The sequence below is a fragment of the Ornithorhynchus anatinus genome, chromosome 4, assembly GCF_004115215.2.
Source record: "Ornithorhynchus anatinus isolate Pmale09 chromosome 4, mOrnAna1.pri.v4, whole genome shotgun sequence".
In the NCBI taxonomy this organism is placed as follows: Eukaryota; Metazoa; Chordata; class Mammalia; order Monotremata; family Ornithorhynchidae; genus Ornithorhynchus; species Ornithorhynchus anatinus.
In genome coordinates, this window is record NC_041731.1 from 36,144,540 (window position 1) to 36,167,807 (window position 23,268).

General features: G+C 47.5%; 1 protein-coding gene across 1 annotated transcript in view; it reads left to right on the forward strand.

Moving 5' to 3' along the window:
* The window catches only part of CFAP77 (cilia and flagella associated protein 77), a 63,794-nt gene that overhangs the window by 20,253 nt on the left and 20,273 nt on the right, over positions 1-23,268 (forward strand). The window contains exons 4-5 of the mRNA XM_029063561.1: positions 13,338-13,443; positions 16,033-16,134. Coding sequence (XP_028919394.1) covers positions 13,338-13,443; positions 16,033-16,134 — 208 coding nt within the window. The remainder of the gene's footprint in view (positions 1-13,337; positions 13,444-16,032; positions 16,135-23,268) is intronic.

Below are 23,268 nucleotides of genomic sequence, written 5' to 3' on the forward strand. Positions count from 1 at the left end.
GGGCTTCGGAGTCAGAGGTCATGAGTTCGACTCCCGGCTCTGCCACTTGTCAGCTGTGTGACTGTGGGCGAGTCACTTAACTTCTCCGGGCCTCAGTTACCTCATCTGTAAAATGGGGATTAACTGTGAGCCTCAAGTGGGACAACCTGATTCCCCTGTATCTACCCCAGCGCTCAGAACAGTGCTCTGCACATAGTACGCGCTTAACAAATACAGACACCAGTACAGAAACAGCAGTTGGAAGCAAAATGGATGTCACTTCAAGACCCATGTTTCACCACTTAGACCCAAACATATTTCTACTTGAGTAGGTATTGTTTTCTGAAGTGCTTTCATATCAGTCGATAGGGTTTATTGAGTGTTTGCACTGTGCAGAACCCTGTAATAAGCACTTGTGAGAGGAGGCATGTTCCCTGTCCCCAAGAAGTTTATAATCTAGCAAGGGAGAGAGACACTAAAATAAATTACAGTTAGGGGGAAACACCCCAGTTGAAAGATATGAGGGGTGATTAAGTTCTTAGGGGGAAAGGACTAAGTACCTAGATGATATAGTAGGAAGGGAAATTGGGTAGGGAGATGATAGATTCATCACCGAAGGCTTCCTGGACGAGTTGTGATTTTAGTATTCAATAGTATTTATTGAGCGCTTACTATGTGCAGACCACTGTACTAAGCGCTCGGAAAGAACAAGCCGGCCACAGATAGAGACGGTCCCTGCCGTCGGACGGGCGCACGGTCTAATCGGGGGAGACGGACGGACGAGAACGATGGCGATGAATAGAGTCGAGGGGAAGAACAGCTCGTAAAAACGATGGCATCTAAATAGAATCGAGGCGATGTACAATTCATTGACAAAATAAATAGGGCAAAGAAAATATATACAGTCGAGCAGACGAGTACGGTGCCGAGGGGATGGGAAGGGAGAGGGGGAGGAGCGGAGGGAGACGGGGGGAGAAGAGGGTTAAGCTGCGGAGAGGTGAAGGGGGGGGGCGGTAGAGGGAGTAGAGGGAGAAGGGGAGCTCGGTCTGGGAAGGCCTCTTGGAGGAGGTGAGTTTTAAGTAGGGTAGGATTTTGAAGGTGGGGAGAGCAGTGGTCTTCTCATTTGTCCTCAGACAAAACTGGAGAGATGGTAAGTGTTATTATTCCCATTCTGCAGATGAGGAAGCTGAAGTCCAGGAAGGTTAAGTGACTATGAAAAGGCCACTTAGTGTTCAAGATTAGAACCCGGGTTTCCTGACTTCCCACTCCAAGCTCTCTCCAGCACAGCCACATTCCTCACATTTCTGGCTTGTCTCTCTTATCCCCACTACTTCTGGGTTTCTTCCTAGCGGTGCTGACCCGGGACTGAATCCCAGAAGCAGTTCTTTAGTTTTGACTGGTGCAGGGCACACGGGAAACATGATTCCCAAACATGGCTCCCACTCTCCTTCCCCCCTCAGAAAAGCTGTCCTTCTCAGAAAGCTCGGTGCTTGAGCACTCGACTTCCTCCCCTCCTCGCCTCCCCCAAAGCCTGGCTTTTGTGAAAAGAGAGGGAGAAAGGACATTTTTCATCCTTCTTTTTCCTTCTCTCTCTCTCTCTCCCGGTTTCGGACATAGATTTATTCTCTCCCCGATGCTTGTGGCATGCGGAGCTGGGACGGGTCAGGGAAGGCACAAGTGGGACAATAATAGATAACACAGGGGTTCCCCGGGGGCACGTCCGCCACCGTACCCTATCCATCAGCAGCCGGTGCTCGTGCCAAGGTCAGCGCTAACGAGGCCGTGTTGGGGTCCCGGCCGCCCCCATGGGGCCTCCTCCAATCCGACGGCTCGGATTCCCGCTCCCGCTTCTGATCCCTGCCCACGCAGCGTGGTGTCAACCGGCTGTTGGCATAGCGCGTCCACCCCGGGTCCCGGCAACGGCACCAGGTCCGGGATCCCGGCCTCGCCTCCCTCCCCGTCGGAGCGCAGTGTTTCGTGAGGAGCGGCGTGGCCTGGTAGATAAAGCACAGGCCTGGCAGTCAGCAGGCCCCGGATCCTAATCCCAGCTCTGCCACTTGTCTGCTCTGTGGCCACAGGCAAGTCACTTCACTTTTCCGTGCCTCAGTTAAATCATCTGTAAAATGGGGATTGAGACTGTGAGGCCCATATGGGACAGGGACTCTGTCCAGCCCTGTTTGCTTCTTTCCATCCCAGTGCTTAATACCGTGCCTGGCAAAAACTAAAGAACTAATGCCACAATTATTATACTACAGCTTTAAACTACAATCTCTAAAGACTGTGAACTCCATGTGGGATAAGGACTGGGTCTCACCTGATTATCTGCCCCAACACTGAACTGTTACTACTATTATTATTCAGACTGATAATAACTGTGTAGTTTTGTAAGAATTTGTCTCTTGGCTTGCAGTCACCTCTCGCTTAGCCCTGCACACCGGTGCCCCTTTGGTTCAACCTGGAAAGTAGGTGGAAGAACAATTACCTTAAAAAAACCCCAAAAACCTCCAAGCCAGTCTCACCCAGCCCTGCATAGATCCAACATCTCTCAAGCCCCTTCTGCCCCATCCAAAATAATTTCAGTCTTTCCCTCACTTACGGGTTACAGACTGACACGCCAGTGAGCATCACCCTTCTGGACAAGAACAGTTCTGGCCGTGGGCATCGGGATACCTTTTAAACTATCCCTCCTCTAGACTGTAAGCTCCCTGTGGATAGGGAATGTGTCTAACAACTCCCGAGCACTTAGTACAGTGCTCTGCACACGGAAACATTCAATAAATGATTGACTGCTTGACTGGCCCAGGGCATTCTGTACGCTTGTTTGCATCTCCCGCAATTCACACTTTCCTGCGGGCCCCAAATGTGCCCTTCCGAGCCCTCTGGCAAGGAGCTGCCACCTCCAACTGCCCCTCACAGGTTTGACTTATCCATATAAAATGCCGTCAGTGCTCCCTCGGCCTTCTAACGGCAAACAAAAATGAAGTGACCTTAAGGCCCCAATCTAGATACTGTCTCTATTTCTCACTTTCCTCCTTAGATTCCCAGGATTCCCTGGATGGGGGCAACTCATGGTAATCTTTAAAGCGCTCAATCACCTTGCCCCCTCCTACCTCACCAGTCTCCTATTACTACCCAGCCTGTACACTTCACTCCTCTAATGCTAACCATCTCTCTGTACCTTGATCGTGTCTATCTCGCTACCAACCTCTCACCCATGTCCTGCCTCTGGCCTGGAACATCCTCCCTCCTCATATCTGACCGACAATTACTCTCCTCTCCTTCAAAGCCTTATTGAAGGCACATCTCCTCCAAGAGGCCTTCCCTAAGTCCTCCTTTCCTTTTCTCCCCTTCTGCATTGCCCTGACTTCCTCTCTTTATTCATAGCCCCCTCTCAGCCCCACTGCACTGATGGATCTACCGGTAATTTATTTATTTATATTAATGTCTGTCTCCCCCTGTAGACTGTAAGCTAGTTGTGGGCAGGGAATGTGTCCTTTTATTGTTATATTGTCCTCTCCCACGTGTTTAGTACAGTGCTCCGCACACATTAAGTGCTCAATGAATACAATGGACTGATGATTGGCTGACATCTGTGTACACAGCAGGGCTTGAAACCCTAGGCTCTTTCCCTTTGCAAGATATTCCTCAGCCGTGAATTGAAAGGGAAGACAAGTTGGAATAATAATAATGAGCACTTACTGTGCTCTGTCCTAAGAGTTTGGGAGATTACAATATAACAAAATATCGATAATGATAACAATAATAATAATAATGGTGTTTGTTAAGTGCTTACTATGTGCCAGGCACGGTACTAAACTCTGGGGTAGCTACAAGATAATCAGGTTGGACACAGTCCCTTTTCCACGTGGGGCTCACAGTACTAATCCCCATTTTACAGATGAGGAAAACGAAACACAGAGAAGTTAAGTGACTTGCCCGAGGTCACACACGGCAGACAAGTGGCAGAGCCGGGATTAGAACTGGTATCACTTGAGAATGATCTTGCAGGGGACTCGACTCGTACATCCATCGGTCTGTTCGGGAGGAGAGAAAAAGCAGTTGGCAGTGGTTGGAGGGTCTGGGGGATGAGCCTGGGCCCGGGGCTGGGGCTTCCTCTTCAATCTGCCTTTGGATGTGCTCTTCCGTTCCGCTGGGTGACACTGTGATAATTGCTAATTGAATTCACCCTTGTGAAAATGTTAACAAATTGTAAATGACCTCTTAGACAAATTTAGAAGTCACGAATTTGCTGCTAACTAGAGTCCCTCCTCTGTCATTAGCTTTTACGCCGAAACCACAAACAATTAAAAAAAATAACCAAAAGCCCAGCGGTCCTCTTCCCTAATTAGCTGCCTGGAGTCCCGCCTGCCAGAGTAGCTAAGCACCTCAATTACTTCGTCCTCCTCTCGCCTGTCCTTGTTAGAACAGACAGGTCCAGGGGCCAAAGGGGAACAATTACAGGGAAGGGGAGACTGGGGAGTGCAGGTGGATGGCTGAAATGGGCGCCTCCAAAGCAGAGCCCTAGTGCCGCCAGGCCTCCCCAGATTTCTGACGGGATGGGTTACACAGACACGGAAATTAACGCTGGGCAGATTGATGGGCCTTACTAATTAATAATACCAGCATGGGAGAGGGGAAGTAGAGCCTTCTTTGCAACTCCTGGCATCAAGAGGGAAGGTTAAACTCCATGGATACGCTACCAGAACGATCGCAGATGGAGAGATGTGTCCATGGAGCCGCTATGGGTCGGAGACGATTGGACAGCATAAGACAAAAAAGCACTTAACTACTATACCTAGAAACCCTTCTCCGGGCCTCAGTTTCCTCCTGATGATGCTGATGGTATTTATTAAATGCTTACTCTGTGCCAAGTCCTGGGATAGATACAAGATCATCAGAGCTGACACCACCCCCTAGCCCGCAAGGGGTTCGCAATCGAAGAGGGAGAGCAGGTATTTTCATCCATCTTACCGAGGGGGAAACCGAGGCCCAAAAAGTCAAAGCGACTTGCAAGTAGCAGAGCCACTTGAACCCCGATCTCCTGACTCTCAGCCCCTATCTCCTCCCATTAGGCCACACTGCTTCATCTGAAAAACTGGGATAAGCTAATAATAAGTGGTAGCATCTGTCAAGTACTTACTACCGTACTAAGTAGTGGGGTAGAGACGAGATCAGCAGGTCAGATACAGTCCCTGTCCCCCACACACAGAGCTCGAAGTCTAAGAGAACCGCGAGCCTCGACGGGGTCAGGGACTGTGTCTGAACCGATAACCTTGTATCTACCCCAACACTTAGCAGACAGTAAATTCTTAACAAGTGCCATAATAATAATGATGATTATACCGACGTTCAATTCCACGTGGAGCGTAACAGTTGGGTTTTTCTCCCCGGTCATCAATCTCAGTCCCCTTTCCCGGAGAACCGTATTGTTCCGGCGACAGGAGCGGGCTCTCCCCGGACACCTCCCCTTCTTTGGCGGGGGCGGCCCAGCACCCGAGTTCCAGTGGCATATTAGAGATGGATTTGAATTTTATTTTAACAAAATAGCCGTCTCGGGTGGAAGGAGCTTCAAGCGCTTAAATGAGGACCCGTCTTGAGCTGAATCACATTGAACAGACCTCTGCGCTGTCATTGATTTTCCTGGAAGAAAAAAATCGCCTCTGGCTACTAAACCGAATTAGCAGTCACTGATGACCAATTATTTTAGCCCGCTGCAAACGGAGAGGCGTACTAAAATCCAGTTTGTCAGACCCAAGGCTCCCTTCTCCCACACCTTTCAACAAATGTGTACCAAAAGTCCCTCAGAAGGTTCCAAGAGCTTCGTGTTTTTCCACAAGTTCTCCTGCTCCACAAAGTTTTAATGAGCAGCGAGGATGATGACGGCCTGCCATAAAAGGAGCCCCCCCCGCCTAATCTCGGCAGAGCGCTATTGGATGGAGAGGAACGCAGAACGCAAATCCGAGCTGTCAGGGCTCATCCCCGCACACGCACAAAGTGTCAGCCTAATGTTTGCAAATGATAATTTCTACTTCTCTGGCATGTCCCCTGTGCCTTCATTTTAGATCAACCCCGGGTCTGGGGTATCAATTGCAAAACAGTGAAGATGCATCCGATTGAACTAATTTGAAGTTTCTTGCAGACCTAGAAGTAGAGACCGATTTAGAAAAAAAAAAAAAAAAAGAAAACCCCCATTTTGGCTGCTTCGGACTTAGTTTGAACATAGTTTTGCTGAGTTCAGGCCCATCGGGGTTTCAAATTACTTTTTCCAGAGCGTCTAACCAGATTTGCAGCAAAGCATCTGTACAACTTGCTTGTGGAAGCCCTGTCTGACCTTAGAGGCAAGAACGCATCCACCCGCAAATACAATTCCCTGATTTGCAAAACCATGATAAAACCAGGATGCAAAAAGGGAAATGGAGGGCACAGACAGCAGGATTCAAATCCAGTGTTTACAATGCACGCCGAAGAAGCTGGGAAGCCGAAGTTGTTAGTACGAATGAAGAGGATGTTTTCTTAGCTGAAGAGTCTCTGCTAGGTGAATAACTCATTTTAAATCACTTGCTCTCTCTGCCACCCAACAGGCAAGTTGAGCAAGGATGGAAACAAATACAAATTTGTCTAGCGAGAGCCAAACTGTGGGTGCTAAATAGATACTTTCTGGCCCCTCTAGACTGTAAGGTCCTTGTGGGAAGTAAACCTATCAACTCGGTTGGACTCTACTCTTCCAAGTGCTTAGTACAATGCTCTGCACACAGTAAGTGCTCAATAAATATAGTTGATTGAATGAGTGATGACTTGATGAACCCCAATAAGAACAGTTCAGTCGAGTGAGTTTTCTGGGAGGAAGGAGAGTTAATTTATTCCCAAGGGGCTCCAGTGATCCTTGACAAGCCTCTGACTGGGCGGAGTGGTTTGAGGACTCCTTTATTTTATGTATTTGTTTAGCGCTTACTACATGCCAGGCATTGTACTAAGCGCTGGGGTAGATGTAAGCGAATCAGGTTGGACGCAGTCCCTCTCCCATATTGGGCTCACAGTCTTAATTCCCATTTTCCTGATGAGGTAACTGAGGCCTAGAGAAGTTCAGTGACTAAAGAGGGTCCTCTCCTTACTGATTTATCCCAGCATTTTTCCAAGCAGATGCGGCACCTAGGGGGTAGCATGAAAATATGGCAAAATTGAGTTCCCCTGGTCCTAGCGAAGGAGGCGATTAGATGGATTTCCTCCCCTTGAAGACATTTCTGTGTTGTGCATTTGATGATGGCGCTCATCTCTCCCAAGAGCTGAGGTTTCACATCCCTACAGATATGCACACCCCACCTTCCCGGATGGGACCCCCCGCCCCACCGCAACCCCCACAACAGCTTAACGGTTTCCTGGTGGAGTAGCTTTACAGAAAGTATCACAGAAAGTGATGTGGAGAAGGTTTGGAATCACCATCCAGACCACAAAGACATAACTTACAATTATTAACGTTGTGGTGTTCATTCATCTGTGTTCTTCCAATTATTTTGGTCTTCACCCATAGAAACAAGGTGGACTTCAGCCCAACTCATTTCAATTATTTATTTTGAGGGGAAAAAAAGGTATCCTGGTTTTGTGACAGGTATCTAGCAATAATGCCTTCTGGACTGGGAACATCAGGTGATGAGTTCCTAGTTCACTGGTAGTTTAACCAGGACAAGGAGAAGCCTTGATTTAATTGGTCTGACCTGTCTGTTACGTGGCTCAGTGGAAAGAGCACGGGCTTGGGAGTCAGAGGTCATGGGTTCGAATCGCAGCTCCGCCACTTGTCAGCTGTATGACTGTGGGCTAGTCACTTAACTTCTCTGTGCCTCAGTTACCTCATCTGTAAAATGGGGATGAAGACTGTGAGCCTCACCCGGGACAACCTGATGACCCTCTATCTACCCCAGCGCTTAGAACAGTGCTCTGCACATAGTAATCGCTTAACAAATACCAACATTAACTCCAACTTTTAGTTCCTCTATCCAATCTATCATTTTATTGGTTTTTCTTATTGATGGACACTCTGCTCCTTCAATGCCAACCAACTCGCTGTACCTCGATCTCACGAACCTTGCCATCTCCCACATCCTGCCTCTGGCCAGAAATGCCCTCCCTCTTTATATCTAACAGACGATCACCCTCACCACCTTCAAAACCTTACTGAAGGTACGTCTTGTCCGAGAGGCCTTCTCGGATGAGACCCTTTTCCCACTCCCTTCTGTGTCGTCCTTGCACTTGGATTTCTACCCTTTATTCACCCCTCCCTCAGTCCCACAGAACTTACATATCCCCAATTTATTAATTTATATTAATGCTTGTCTCCCCATCTAGAATGTAAGCTTCTTGTAGGCAAGGAATATAACCAAATCTGTTGCACTGTACTCTCCCAAGCGCTTAGTACAGAGCTCTGCACTAGTAAGTGCTCAATAAATATAACTGATCGATGGCAATACCAATATTCCATATGGCTTTATCAGGTTTATCGAAGAGTAGAATGTTTAGTCTATTGGCTAGAAGTTGAGACTATGCTTTCACAGTTCTGCCTCAATACAACCTCATTTGTAAAATGAGGATTGACTGTGAGCCCCATGTGGGACATGGACTGTGTCAAACCTGGTTAGCTTGGATTTACCCCAGCACTCAGTAGAGTACCTGGCACATAGCGCTTAACAAATGCCATAAAAAAATACAACTCAAAGCCACATCTATAATAAGATAACCCATTTACTAACTCACCATCAAAGAATATTAACTTTGATAATCACAGGAATAGCACCAGTGTCGATATTTTAAAAATTGCTCTTTATCATTAATACTAAGGATGATGGCCAAGCATCTACTAAGGCCTAGCAGATTCACGCTACACCACACTGCTAGCCTGAGCGTCTGGTATCTACCTTGTGGCTGCACCACCCCACATCCCATCACTACCCCATCACTAAGAGAAGCAGCCTGGTGTAGAGGATAGATCGCAGGTCTGGGAGTCAGAAGGTCATGGGTTCTAATTCCGGCTCCACCACTTGGGCAAGTCACTTCACTTCTCAGTGCCCAAGTTATCTCATCTGTAAAAGGGGGATCGAGACTGTGAGTCCCACATGGGACAGGGACGGTGTCCAACACGATTTGCACAGTACGCAGCGCTTAGTACAGTGCCTGGCACATAGCAAGCGATTAACAAATGCCATAATTATTACTATTCTTTTTCTTCTTAGTACCCTTGTGGTCACCCTTGCCCCAGCCTCTCCAACTGGCCTGTGGTCGGAATAGTAGTGGGAGCCGAAAGCCGCAACGAGGCTGAATTCCATCTGGGATTGGGGCCAGTTGGTGAATGGTCAGAGGCAGCAGCTGGTTTGCAAAGAAATGCACGAAGAGGCCGAGGCCGGGCCTGCCGCCTGTGACGTATGCCACGGTGGGCTGGTAGAAGGATGCCCCTCCTGATATGAATGGCCTCTTGGGCTCCATATTGCTCGATTACGCATCTAGTATCATTAGAAAACACGACTATAAATTAGGCTGTTCTGAAGCATGGGGCGGGCAATAATTAAGTAATAAAAGTCACCACAGGGGTGAAGGAGCGAGGAAACAAAAGAGCAACTACTTGTGTATGCACCGCAGGCTTCTGTTCCGCTATAAAACCGGGTTCCAAGCCGGAGTGGCATTTCAAAGCCGGCTGCTTTCGACTGCAAACAGAATCCCGCTGAAAGCCGGGAAGCCCAAGAAGAGCTACACAGAGGTTCAAAGGCAGACACTCTTTCTCAGAGGGAAAATCCCACCTTGCAGGAGAGGGAGAAGATGGGAAAAGAGAAGAGGAGAAAGCCACGAGATGTCAGCCTCTAGTTACTAGCGTCCCCCGCAGTGGCACTGAGCTCTTCTGCCTCTAGCGGGGCAGCGGATAATGGGGCGGGGATTGTCTCTGTTACCGATTTGTCCTTTCCAAGCGCTTAGTACAGTGCTCTGCACATAGTAAGCGCTCAATAAATACTGTTGAATGAATGAATAATGAATTACTGCTGTTTTGGTCAGAGGACAGGGTCTAAGAACGCTAAAATCAGGAAAAGAGCTAGAAAGGTTCAAGCTTCACAACGCTGCCAAAATCTGTCCTTTGCTCTCCATCCAAACCGTTACCACGTTAATCCAAGCACTCAACCTATCCACCTTTATTACTGTATCAACCTCCTTGCTGGCCTCCTCGTCTCCTGGGTCTCCTCACTCCCGTTCATACTTCACTCTGCTGTCCAGATCATTTCTTTTTTTTTTTTACAAAAACGTTTCAGTCCACGTTTCCCTACTCCTCAAGAACTTGAAGTGGTTGCCCCTCCACCTCAAACGGTGACTCCTCACCGTTGGCTTTAAAGCACTCAACCGCCTTGCCCCCTCCTATTTCACCCTGCTTCTCTCCTATTACAACCCAGCCTGCACACTTTTTTCTCTAATGCCAGTCTATTCACTGTACCTTGATCTCGTCTATCTCGCCACTTACCTCTCGCCCACATCCTGTCTCTGGCCTGAATCGCCCTCTCTCTTCATATCCAACAGACCATTACTCTCCCCACCTTAAAGCCTTCCCACATTAAGCCCTCATTTCCTCTTTTCCCACTCCCTTCTGTGTTGCTCTGATTTGCTCTCTTTATTCAACCCTCCGTCAGCCCGACAGCACTTACCTACATATCCGTAATTTATTTATTTATATTAACGTCCATCTCCCCTTCTAGAATGTGACCTAGCTGTGGGCAGCAAATGTGTCTACCAACTCTGTGATACTGTATTCTCCCAAGCACTAAGTACAGTTCTGTGCACACAGTAAGCACTCAATAAATATGATTGATTGATTAAAGGATTTAAGAATCAAATACAGTATCTGTGAAGCTCTTCTAAAATCTCACCTCTTCCAGGAAAGTCTCCTAGATTAACCCTGAATTATTCCCACCACCCCAATTCACTGCAGTGACTCTTCGCTGTATAAAATACAGCGAAGAGAAGCAACATGGCATAGTAGACAGAGCACAGACCTGGGAGTCAGAAGGTCATGGGTTCTAATCCTGGCTCTGCCACTTATCTGCTGCATGACCTTGGGCAAATCATTTCATTTCTGTAGGCCTCAGTTACCTCATCTATAAAATGGGGGTTGAGACTAAGTCCAACGTGGGACAGGAACTGTGTAGACCTTGATGTGCTTGTGTCCACACCAGTACTTAGAATAGCGCCTGGAACATAGTTAAGTGCTTAACAAATACCATAAATATTATTATAAAACATAATTATAGCAGTCATTTGTTTTCTGATGTGTTTTCATTAGGGTTCTTAGATAATGCAGCTGTCTCTACCCCTATTTTTGTCTGATATTTGTTTGTCCTGTTAGACTGGGAGCTTTCTGAGGGCAGAGACCCCGTCTTGAGCTTCCTCCAACTCTCCCTTCAGCGCCTATGCCAGTGTTCTCTATATGGAAGTGCAAAACACTGCACACACTGTATGTTCCATCAGTGCTGTTGACTGTTGGACTGCCTCATTCTCTCACTAACTTGCCTTGAGACTTCTCAATCATAAGGGAAAACTGACCAGCCCAAATCTGGTTGACTTCTCACAGAGAGAATGTTGTTTTTGCTTTTTGCTGGGACTCCCCTCCCCTTCAGGGGTCCTCTGAATGAAACCCCCTTCCTCACTTCCTCTCCGGGTTGAAGAACCAGGCCTGCTTGATTCTATTTATTGCCACTGTTCTTGTCTGTCCGTCTCCCCCAATTAGACTGTAAACCCATCAAAGGGCAGGGACTGTCTCTGTCACCGATTTGTATGTTCCAAGCGCTTAGTACAGTGCTCTGCACATAGTAAGCGCTCAATAAATACTATTGAATGAATGCTTCCCACCCAGGATCAAGCTCAGACCTTCTCTGGCCAGCCCCAGCTCCTAGTTTGATGCTGTTTCGCATCTATCCTTTCTTGGGCCTTCCTTCTTCCCAGGGGGTGCTGGGAGACAAGAAAATCCTCTAGGCTCATTGTGGGCAGGGAATGGGTCTGTTATATTTTTATACTTTACTCTCCCAAGTGCTTAGTACAGTACTCTGCACACGGTAAGCACTCAATAAATATGATTAACTGACACTTTGGCCCTATCGTTCCCCGTTTTCCCATCCCTGGCTTGAACAAGACATGGGCCCTTTCAGGGCCTGGTGGTATGCCAAAGCAATCCCCTCACCTACTGTTGAGGCGATCTAGCCTTTCCCTACCACCTCCTCTAAAAGGAACAGAGGTGGATAGAGCACGGCCCGGGGAGTCAGAAGGTCATGGGTTCTGATCCAGGCTTCACCACTTGTCTGCTGTGTGATCATGGGTAAGTCACTGCACTTCTCAGTTCCCTCATCTGTTAAGTGCAGATTGAGACCGGGAGCCCTATGTAGGACAGGGAACACGTCAACTTGATTTGCTTGATCCACCCCAGTGCTTCGTACAGTGCCTGGCACACAGTAAGCACTTAAATACCACGATCCTCCTCATCATCCTCCTGCTGGAACCGCATGCAGCATGCCAGTCCCTAGCTTGTCTCTAACAAGGCAAAGTCTCATTTGGAGACTTGAGATTCCACTGGACCAAAAAACTGAGGACTTTCCTCTTCTGCCTCAAATGCGCTCCTCTGGGTGGCTTGTCTTCAAGCAAGCTCACCGTGGGCAGGCAACGTGTCTAGCAACTCTGTTATATTGTACTCTCCCAGTGCTCTGCACCCAGTAGGCCCTCAGTAATTACAATTGATTGATTGATTGTTGAGTCCCAGCTTTCATTTGCTCATTCAGGAACCCTGTTCCGGACAGCTAGGGGGCTCAGTGGGACTCCCTGGGATCATGGGATTGGGAAAGATAGACCTTAGTCTGCATTTATATTTTCTCATTTTCTATCCAAGAGATCAAATAAACAATTAGGAGAGGGAGGGGGCAGCCCATTCTGCACATTTAAGCTGGCTGCTCTGCTGGTTCCTCGAGTTCAGATTTTACCCCAAGTCCATAGGATAGCCCCCTTCCAGGTTTGAAAGAGTTGCTTGGGGTTCTTCTGTTCCATAGCAAGCTAGAGGGCTGGTGATAGTTGCACATGAGAATTCTGCAGCAGGAGAAAGTAATCAGGCTCAGCTTGGAGGCATTTGTTCCCCAGGAAAGTCTAATGCATGGAGAAAGACAGAATCGGAAGCTACCGACGACTCCCAAAGGCAGTTGGTCCCACTTTCCAGCCCACCGGAGATGCTTTTCAAGAATTTTTGGGTTTCACCAGAGAGGACGGTTCTGCCCTGCCCTACTCGGTCCTGTCCTGTGCTGAAGAGGACACACCCCTTTGCTCTCTTCTAACACTGGATTTTGGCTTCGTTTCAGGCCGTCCACTCCCCTGTTTGATATCCTTCAGTACAAGTACCAGCGGCTTTGGTTGGAGGAACAAAAAAAAGCTGCAAAAGCCCAGAATGTGGAGAAAAACACGAAGGTAAAAACAGACACTCCCTGAGAGGAACTCTTCGGTGACCTCTTGAGTAGAGGAGCTCAGTTTGCAAAAATCCAGACTCCTCAGGCCCTCCTGTCATAAGCCCAGCCACCGACTCCAGTGAAAACCCTGAGTGGGAAGTTTGGAGCCATTTGGCATCAACCACCTCCCACTGGCATCTCGGGTCACTCGGGTGACAGGCACGAGCCTGGGGTTATTGCTGGACAAAGAATCAATCACTCAAAGGGTTTAGCAGTGTGAAAGCATGTAATGTTTCAGCAGCAAGCTTGGGGTTTCAGTAGTAATGAAATAGCACCACAGTAGTAATTGTGGTATTTGGGGATGCGGGACAGGGACTGTGTCCAACCCAATTTGACTGTATCCTCCCCAGCACTTAGTAGAGTGTTTTTCACCTAGTAAGCGCTTACAGACCATAATTATTATTAAGCACTTACTAGGTGCCAGGCACTGTACTAAAGCACTGGGTTAGATGGTCGGGTTGGACACTGTCCCTGTCCCACATAGGGCCCACAGTCTTAACCTTATTTTACAGATAATTGAGGAACAGACAAGTGACTTTTCCAAGGTCACACAGCAGACAAGTGGAGGAGCCAGGACTAGAACTTAGGTCCTTCCGACTCCCAGACTCGTGCTGTATCCACTAGGCCACGCTGCTTCTCTAATAGTGGTAACAGTATTTATTGAGTGCAGTATTCTGTACTAAGTGCTTGGGAAACTACAACCTAAAGAAGGGACACGATCCCTATGCACAAGGAGCTTACTTTACTCTAATTGTTGAAAAAAAAATGTACATCCCTCATGACCCCTCCTCCCCATCACCAACCTCAGGGTTGCATTGTTTTAACAGAGCAGACAGGATCTCAGTACTGGACTGTAAGCACGTGAGCAAGTCACAACCTCTCCATCCCTCAGTTTCCTCATCAATACAAGGGGATAAGATTCCTGCTCTCCCTCCCTCGTAGATGGCTGAGCCCCTGGTGGGTCACAGGCTATGTGTGATATGATCCTTTTGACTCTACTCCAGCACTTAGCACAGTGTTCAGCACATAGGAAGGACTTAATACATGCCATTAACCCACCAGCCTTCCGTAGGAGGAGTCTCAATGGACTAAAGCCCAAAGAGAGAGACTGCCAAATTCTGAGGTAGGCAACTGACCAGAACTCGGCCGCATCCAACTCAACTGGCTGGAGGGTGGCGCCTCTCTTGGCATTGGCCTGCCTCAGAACAAATCTGGGTTTTAGGTCTTTCCTCCCTGAGTCCAGTTCTTAGAGCTGGAGAGTCTGAAATGTCAGCCTGTAAATGTAGCAATGCCGGAATGACATTTCAAAGCAGCCAATGACTGGTCTATCAGTTAATGGCTTGAGGAAGAGGCACGTTAATATGGTAATGATCCATTTCAATGGGATAATTGTTGTTTCAAACTTCGTTTTATAACCCAAGTGCAAGAATCTCAAGACTTGTAGAAATTCACGGTTATTTTTCGGCAGCTTCGGGCTAGCATGTTGGAAAATCCACTGGAGCCTGATCTATTTATGACTGATTTTTCATCACCGGGGAATCATGTGTCAAGGTGACCTCGGAATTATCAAGAAATCCTTAGGTATGCACACCACTGTAGCCTCACAGATAACCATTCACCTGGACAACAAAAGTGAGTGACAGTACATTGCTCATGAGTCGGAAAGAACTCTGACCTCTTTTTTGACAACCTGCAAGAGGCTGGCAGGGAGGGCAGGCTGCTAACCAATTGGTTTGGGCTGGTAGTCTTGACATTTGCTTGAAAGGCTGAATTAACTGAAAAGTCAACTGAAAAGTCCCAGCAATCCATTCGCAAAACTAGACAGGACACCCACCATTTGGGAGTGGTTTTTCAGGAGAACCATTCTTCACTGCCGTCCTGGAAGTCCTGGATCTTTTTTTTTTTTTTTAAATGGTATTTTGTTAAGCCCTTACTATGTGCCAGGCACTGTACTAAGCCCTGGGGTAGATACAAGCTAATCAGGTTGGACACATTCCCTGTCCCACATGGAGCTCAGAATCTTAATCCCCATTTTACAGATAAGGTAACTGAGGCACAGAGAAGTGACTTGCCCAAGGTCACCCAGCAGACTAGTGGAGCCGAGATTAGAAACCAGGCTCTTCTGACTCCCAGGCCCGTGCTCTCTCCACTACGCCGTGTTGCTTCTCATTACCTCTTCTTATTACTAGTCAACTCAGTTCAAGGTTAGGATTTATAGAATTTTGAGCTCATGCAGCAGGAGAGGACTAAACACCTAAACCAAAAATGTTTGCAAGTCACCTGTAGACATATTCACACACTGAAGGGATCAGGTACTCATTGGGTCCTGCTATCACCTCAGCCCTCACATACCAAGCTGGATGGAGTCGGATCGGGAAGGGAATGGGACAGACGTTTCAGGGGGAGGAACAAGCCCTGATAAGAAGCTCCTGAAGCCACCGTCTCCTTTCCTGAAGTAAAATGCTTCTTGGATAATCCAATCTCATCCACCTGACCGGCCTCCTCTGGGATTCTGGGCCCCTTGTGAGCATTTTGTGTTTTGCTGCGATAGATACAGCGGGGGAAGGTGCACGAGACCCGAACCACCATGCTGAGGAAGTATCAACCCCCAGTGAAGCTGGATCCTCTCTGGCAGATGCCACATTTCCAGAAGGTGAGTGAGGACATCTCTGTCTGCTCCAAGGGAAATGACTTTTTTTCCCCTACCTCTTTGCCAAATAAAACATCCCCCGCCCATTTTTTTAACGGTATTTGTTAAGCATTTACTATGTTCTACAAACCGTCCTGAGCATTGGGGTAGATAGGAAACCAATCAGATTGGACACAGTCCCGCATGGAGCTCACGGTCTTAATCCCTGTTTCATAGATGAGGTAACAGGCACAGAAAAGTGAAGTGACTTGCCCCTGGTCATACAGCAGACATGGGATTATGGTTTCCAGTGGGGTTTTACCATCGCCTTGAAATGAATGAGAAATCTTCAATATCATCCTGGCAGAAGCGTGCTGGTGCAGTCTACGATTCATTCATTCATTCGATCGTATTTATTGAGCGCTTACTGTGTGCAGAGCGCTGTACTAAGCATTTGGAAACTACAATTCAGCAATAAATAACCTAGCTTCCGGCTGAAGATGGGTAAGTCCCAAAATTTCATAGTCTGCCCATCTCTCATTTGCCCTGAAAACTCAGATGAAAGAATAAATGGTCAGCTGAGATATACACACTAGACTGTAAGCTCTTAGGGGAAAAGGAACGTGTCTACCAACTCTGCTTGGATAGAGTACGGGCCTGGGACTCGGAAGGACCTAGGTTGCCTGCTGTGTGACCCTGGGAATGTCACTTCACTAGGCCTCAGTTCCCTCATCTGTAAAATGGGGATTAAGAGTGTGAGCAGGCTGGGGTTGTGACAAGTTCAAACCCACGGGCTCGTAATATGCCCGGAAGCCCCAGCCACCTCCAGCGCCTGGCTGAATACCTTGGCGAAAGATTCAGCCCAGGACAGGCCAGGAGAGCTGGGTCAGGGCCCCCACCTCCATGCCAACCCGGGCAGAAGAGTGGACGAACGGTGCCTCCTGGGCTCTGTTTTTAGAGGGGCTGTCGGGCAGAAGCGGCAGAGGAAGCTGGGAAGCAGCATGGCCAACTGGAAAGAGCACAGGCCCGGCATCAGAAGGACCTGGGTTCTAATCCCTGCTCTGCCACCTCTCTACTGCGTGACCTAGGGCAAGTCACTTCACTTCTCTGGGCCTCAGTTACCTCATTTGTAAGTGTTTGGCATAGTGAGTGCATAAAAAATACCATTTAAAAAAAAGAAAGCTGGTGAGACATTTCCCTCTCCCATGCCCGTCATCCCACTACCCATTTCTCCTCCTTCCCCTTTTCCCTGTTTCCTTTCATGTCTTTCTTCCTCCTTCTCTTGCAGGAAGGGACCATGTCTCCCAACTCCATTATATTGTACTCCTCCAAGTGCTTAGTACAGAGGCTTGCACACAGTAAGTGCTCAAAATTGAGCACTTACTGTGTGCAGAGTACTGTAATAATAATAAAGACAATAATTATGGTATTTGTTAAGCACTTACTATGGTAAACACTGAACTATGCACTGGAGGGGATAGAAGAAGATCGAGTTGAACACAGTCCCTCTCCCATGTGGGGCTCAACAGTCTCAATCCCCATTTTACAGATGAGGTAACTGAGGACCAGCAAAGTTAAGTGACTTGTCCAAGGCAACATAGCAGACAAGTGGCAGAGCCAGGATTAGAACCCATGATCTTCTGACTCCCAGGCCCAAGCTCTATCCACTATGCCATGAGCTTGGGCGAGTACAATATAACAGAGTTAGTAGACCCACTCCCTGCCCACAACAAGCTTACAGTCTAGATAGGGAGATAAGTACCATGGATTGATTTAAGATGGCCTGGTTTCTGGGCATCAAAGGACAGGCCCTCTCATTGGGTTTTGCAGTCAATCATTCCAACAGTTCTTTGAGTCCAGGAGTAGCTTGATCCTGAGGATTCAATGTGCTCAGAAAACCATGCTAGAGCACTTAGAACTGGCCAAGCGTTCCTACATTCCTTCAAGCATCGCTCAGTGACCTTAACTGGGCCGCATCAGAGCCCCAGTTAAAGATTTCATATTCCAATCCGGAAACTCTATAATGTGCTCTATGAATCCGAGCATCCGGGGTTTCCCCTTCCCTGTAGTACATGATAGTCGGAAGGTTTGGGAAAAATAGCCAAAAAATGGTGAGTGCCAAGGTGTCTTGGCATCTCAGGGAGCAGGGAGAGGCCAAAGAGATGGGACAACCTACCCCAAATCCTGTCTCTCTTCTCTGGCCCCCCCAAAAAGTCCAGCCATAGCAATCTTCCTCAACCCGTGCTGGAAGCTGAGAACTGGGATCAGTTCAGCTGAATGAAACTGCAATTTAAACAATGAAGAGGAAATGGGGCTTCCTGAAGCTAATGAACTTGAACAAGTTGCAGAGCTTTGCTGGAGAGATATGCTTTGCCGCCACCTTGATGTATTCCTCTTATGTCCTGCCTAAGTCGGTTTCATTACCATATGTCAGTTATCATTTATTCCCGCTGCCTGTCAGCACCCAGCCACTGCTGCAGGTAGCATCGAGAAAAGAACACGGCCGTTCGCTGTTAAACAGATTGTGCCAGTCACGCGAGATATGGAGGGGAGCTCCCGCTTTATAGCCTCCCTTCACTCTAGACTTTTACATCCCTCTTCATTTTTTGGTTTCCCTGCTTTTCACTATTTTTCTTTTCCACTCTCTGCTAGACCCCGTACCCTTGCCTGGGTTACTCTCTTTTTAGCCCCCAATATCCATGGCTCTGACTTATTCCCACATCTCACCTCTCCCCTCCTTCTGTCCAGCCTCTCATTTTGTCCTTCTTACTATCTTTTGTATTTCTGTTCTCTGCCTTCTCTCTTATTACTCCAATTTTCCCTCTACCCTTTGGACTCTTCCACTGAAAGCATGTTGCCTTTTGGCGTGGGGTCAGTTTTCTTAATGAAGCAAAACTACTTTAATCCTTCCATTTTTTACACCATTCATTGGAAGCACATCACTTTGTCCCAGGGATAGCTCTGATCCTGGATCCATCCAGAGGAACCTGGGTCAGGAGAGACAGTTCTCCACAGGGCATAGGATATTTCCTCCTGTCTTAGCCTAGAACGTGAAATATTTCCCTTGGAACAAGTTCCTCCTTCTTTGGTGGTTACCCTTCTGAGTTTCTTAAACATCTACTTTCACTCCATGCTCCAAGCGCTTAGTATAGTGCTCTGCACATAGTAAGCGCTCAATACTAAATTTAAAAAAATGTTCTCCTTCCAGCTTCTTGGAGGAAGCAATAACTTGTCCCAATCCCAGACGAGCTGCTTTTCATGAAGGCTTGATATATTCCTCGCGTCCTAAGGCGATTCCCTTTCTAGAATGTAAACTTGCTGTAGACAGGGAAAGTGTCAATCAACTCCATTGTACATTTGACCTTTCCAGTGCCCCAAAATATCCTAATCAGAGAATCCTCAAGATAGAAGGCAACTGAGAAACAACATGGCATATGGATAGAGCACGGGCCTGGGAGACAGGAGGTCATGGGTTCTAATTCTGGCTCTACCAGTTGTCTGCTGTGTGACCTTGAGTGAGTCACTTACCTTCTCTGTGCCTCAGTTACCTCATCTGTAAAAGGGGGAATAAGACAGTTTCTCCTTTTCCCTCTGCTCCCCCTCTACCCCCCCTTCACCTCCCCTCAGCTAAGCCCTCTTTTCCCCCTTTTCCCTCTGCTCCTCCCCCTCTCCCTTCCCCTCAGCACTGTGCTCGTTTGTTCAGTTGTATATATTTTCATTACCCTATTTATTTTGTTAATGAGATGTACATCACCTTGATTCTATTTATTGCTATTGTTTTAATGAGATGTTCATCCCCTTGATTCTATGTATTGCTATTGTTTTTGTCTGTCTGTCTCCCCCGATTAGACTGTAAGCCCGTCAATGGGCAGGGACTGTCTCTATCTGTTGCCGATTTGTACATTCCAAGCGCTTAGTACAGTGCTCTGCACAAAGTAAGGCGCTCAATAAATACTATCGAATGAATGAATAAGGGACCGTGTCCAACCCAATTTTCTTGTATCTATCCCAGCACTTAGTACAGTGCCTGGCACATAGTAAACCCTTAACATACCGTAATTATCATTATTACGAAGCCATCTAGTCCACTCCCAGCTCCCTGGCGCGACCACACCTAACCCACTGTGGATAGGTTAACCTTTCTCCTGATTCTAGAAGGCTCCAGAAAAGGAGAGTTTCTCCTCTCTGTAATTTAATATCTGTCTCCCTGATTAGCTTGTAAGCTCCTTGAGGGCTGAGATCACGTCTACCAACTCTATTGTACTTTCCTCTCCCCAGTTCTTAGTACAGCGCACTGAACGCAGTAAGCGCTCTATAAATACTACTGATTGAGTGAAGGAGATTCCACCCTCCATCCATCACCCATTCTAGTGCTAACACCGGCAGGCTGCCATTTAAACCCAAACCCTTCCTACGCTTTTCTGTCCCCAGTGAGCCAAGAGAAAAATTAGTCTTCATTTCCTGGGTCCCAAGAACAGGTGGTCAAGAAATTCCTCGTGGGGGACACGATTCAGCCCTTTTCCCAAATACAGCCCCTGTCATCCAAGAATTTCTAAAATCATTAATCCTCACTTCTGAGTAGAGAGTTGTTTGACCCATTTTTTAAAATGGTATTTGCCAAACACTGTGCTAAGTGCTGGGATAACTACAAGAAAATCAGGTTGGACACAGTCCATGTCCCATATGGGGCTCACACTCTTAATCCCCATTTTATAGATGAGGGAACTGAAGCCTAGAGAAGTGGCTTGCCAAAGGTCACGTAGCAGACAAGTGGTGGAGGAGGAATTAGAACCCAGAACCTTCTGACTCCCAGGACTTTGCCCGATCCACTATCCTATCCCTTCTCAAAATGATAGCCCGTGGGGTCTGATGCCTCAGCGGGACCATACTGAGCTTGTAAAAGGTGGGGCAGCAGCAGAAGAGGAAGCAGCACTGACAGGGGAAGCAGCACGGCCTAGCGGATAGGGCCCGGCCGTCACAAGGATCTGGGTTTTCATCCCGGCTCCACCACTTGTCTGCTGTGTGACCTCGGGCGAGTCACTTAACTTCTCCGGGCCTCAGTTCCCTCATCTGTAAAATAGGGATGAAGATTGAGAGTCCCATGTGGGACAGGAACTGTGTCCAACCTGATTAGCTTGTATCTACCCCAGCATTTAGAACAGGGCCTGGATTAACAAATACCATTATTATTACTATTATTAAGTTCATGGCTGGGGAGCCGTGTGAGGGTTGGAAGGAAGGAGAAGTGGTGTATTTTGGGGATCAAGGAGGAATAACAGAAGTGCCATGGGCTCAGGAAGCAGCATGGCTCAGTGGAAAGAGCCCGGGCTTGGGAGTCAGAGGTCATGGGTTTGAATCCCGGCTCTGCCACTTGTCAGCTGGGTGACTGTGGGCAAGTCACTTCACTTCTCTGTGCCTCAGTTACCTCATCTGTCAAATGGGGATTAAGACTGTGAGCCTCATGTGGGACAACCTCATTACCCTGTATACCCCAGAACAGTGCTCTGCACATAGTAAGCGCTTAATATATTATTATTATTATTATTATATAACCAGATCCACCCAACAGAGACTTGGACAGTGAGCCCCATGGGGGATAGGAACTGTGTCTGGTGTGGTACAGGAACCATGCCGGATTTGACTGCATTACATCTGCCCAGCCCACAGTGCTTGACAGTACAGTGCTTAACAAATACCTCCGTTATCATTACTAGGGTCTGGGCTAGTAATAGACTCCTACAGGGTCTCAATTTTCATTTACTCCTATCCACATGGACAGAACTTGGAAAGTTCTGGATCTCTCAGGTGAGCCTAATCCTGGAAAATTTCCTGTCATTTTTCCAGTCTGAGGAATTTGAGATAAGCAGACGAACAACCTAAATAGAGGGGCATTATTGGGAGCTACACACCCAAACCTTTAGAGATATTCCCATTATTTGTTTCTACTTTGTACCAGGAAGTGCTTAGAACAGTGTTTGACACATAGAAGGCGCTTAGCAAATTCCATTTTTAAAACATGAAAGGGAAAGAAAGAAGGGGTTTTGATTCCCATGTTTCTGAACCCGAAGGCAGAAAAACTGAGCCCAAGAGAAGTTTAGTGATTTACAAATGGTAGCACAAATCAGCGGAGAACTGGAACCGGATTTCAAGTCTAATGACTTCTAGTTCATTTTTCATGCCAACAAACTACTGCCAAGCCTCAGTTTCCTCATCTGTAAAATGGGGATTCAATACTTGCTCTTCCTCCTACATAGGCTGTGCCACAGGGACCGTTTCTGACCTAGTACATTGTATCTACCCCAGCGTTCACTCTCGCTGCCGACCTTCACCCACAACCTGCCTCTGGCCTGGCACGCCCTCCCTCTTCATATCCTACAATTGCTCTTCCCATCTTCAAAGCCTTATTGAAAGCACATCTTCCCTAAACCCTCATTTCCTTTTCTCCCACTCCCGTCTGCCCTTGGATTTGCTTCCTCTATTCTCCTTTCTCAGCCCCACAGCACTTATGTACAGAGCTGTAATTAATTTATATTAATGTCCATCTCTCCCTCTAGACTGTAAGTTCGCTGTAGGCAGGGAGCATACCTAACAATTCTATTCTCTTGTACTCTCCCAAGCACGTAGTACAGTGGCCTGCACGCACTAAGCATCAGTAAATACGATCGATTGTTTGGCACACTGTAAGTACTTTAAAAATACCAGAGTTATTATTACTATTAATTCCTTAATTAACAAATGGTCCTGTGGAAATCCATTCCTTCAGTATTCGATTAACTCTCCCAGCTCAATTGCCAAGTGTTAATTTTAGGGCCACCTGTCCTGTTTCATTTAGTCACCGAAATGGTTTGAAAAGAGCTTTGTGGACCCAAAATGCCAGAGAAACAGAGCTTCTTCACTAACATTTGTCCATTCTTTGCCAGTCTTCGTTAAAGCGTGGAGTGGCCCCGGCGCAATCCCCAACCAAGCCCAAGCGTGGCTTGGCCGGCCGGCGCCTTGCCTAATGGGTCTGGGGGTTGGCTTTTGTCTCCCTGCTCTGAGCATCGGGAGGACCTTTGTACCAGTGCTTAAGTCGAGGAAGAGAGCTCCGCCGCCAACCCTTCCCCTGCCCCCTCCGCCCCGCCGCCCCCATTATGAAGGGGAAAAAAAGGCGCTTCCAAA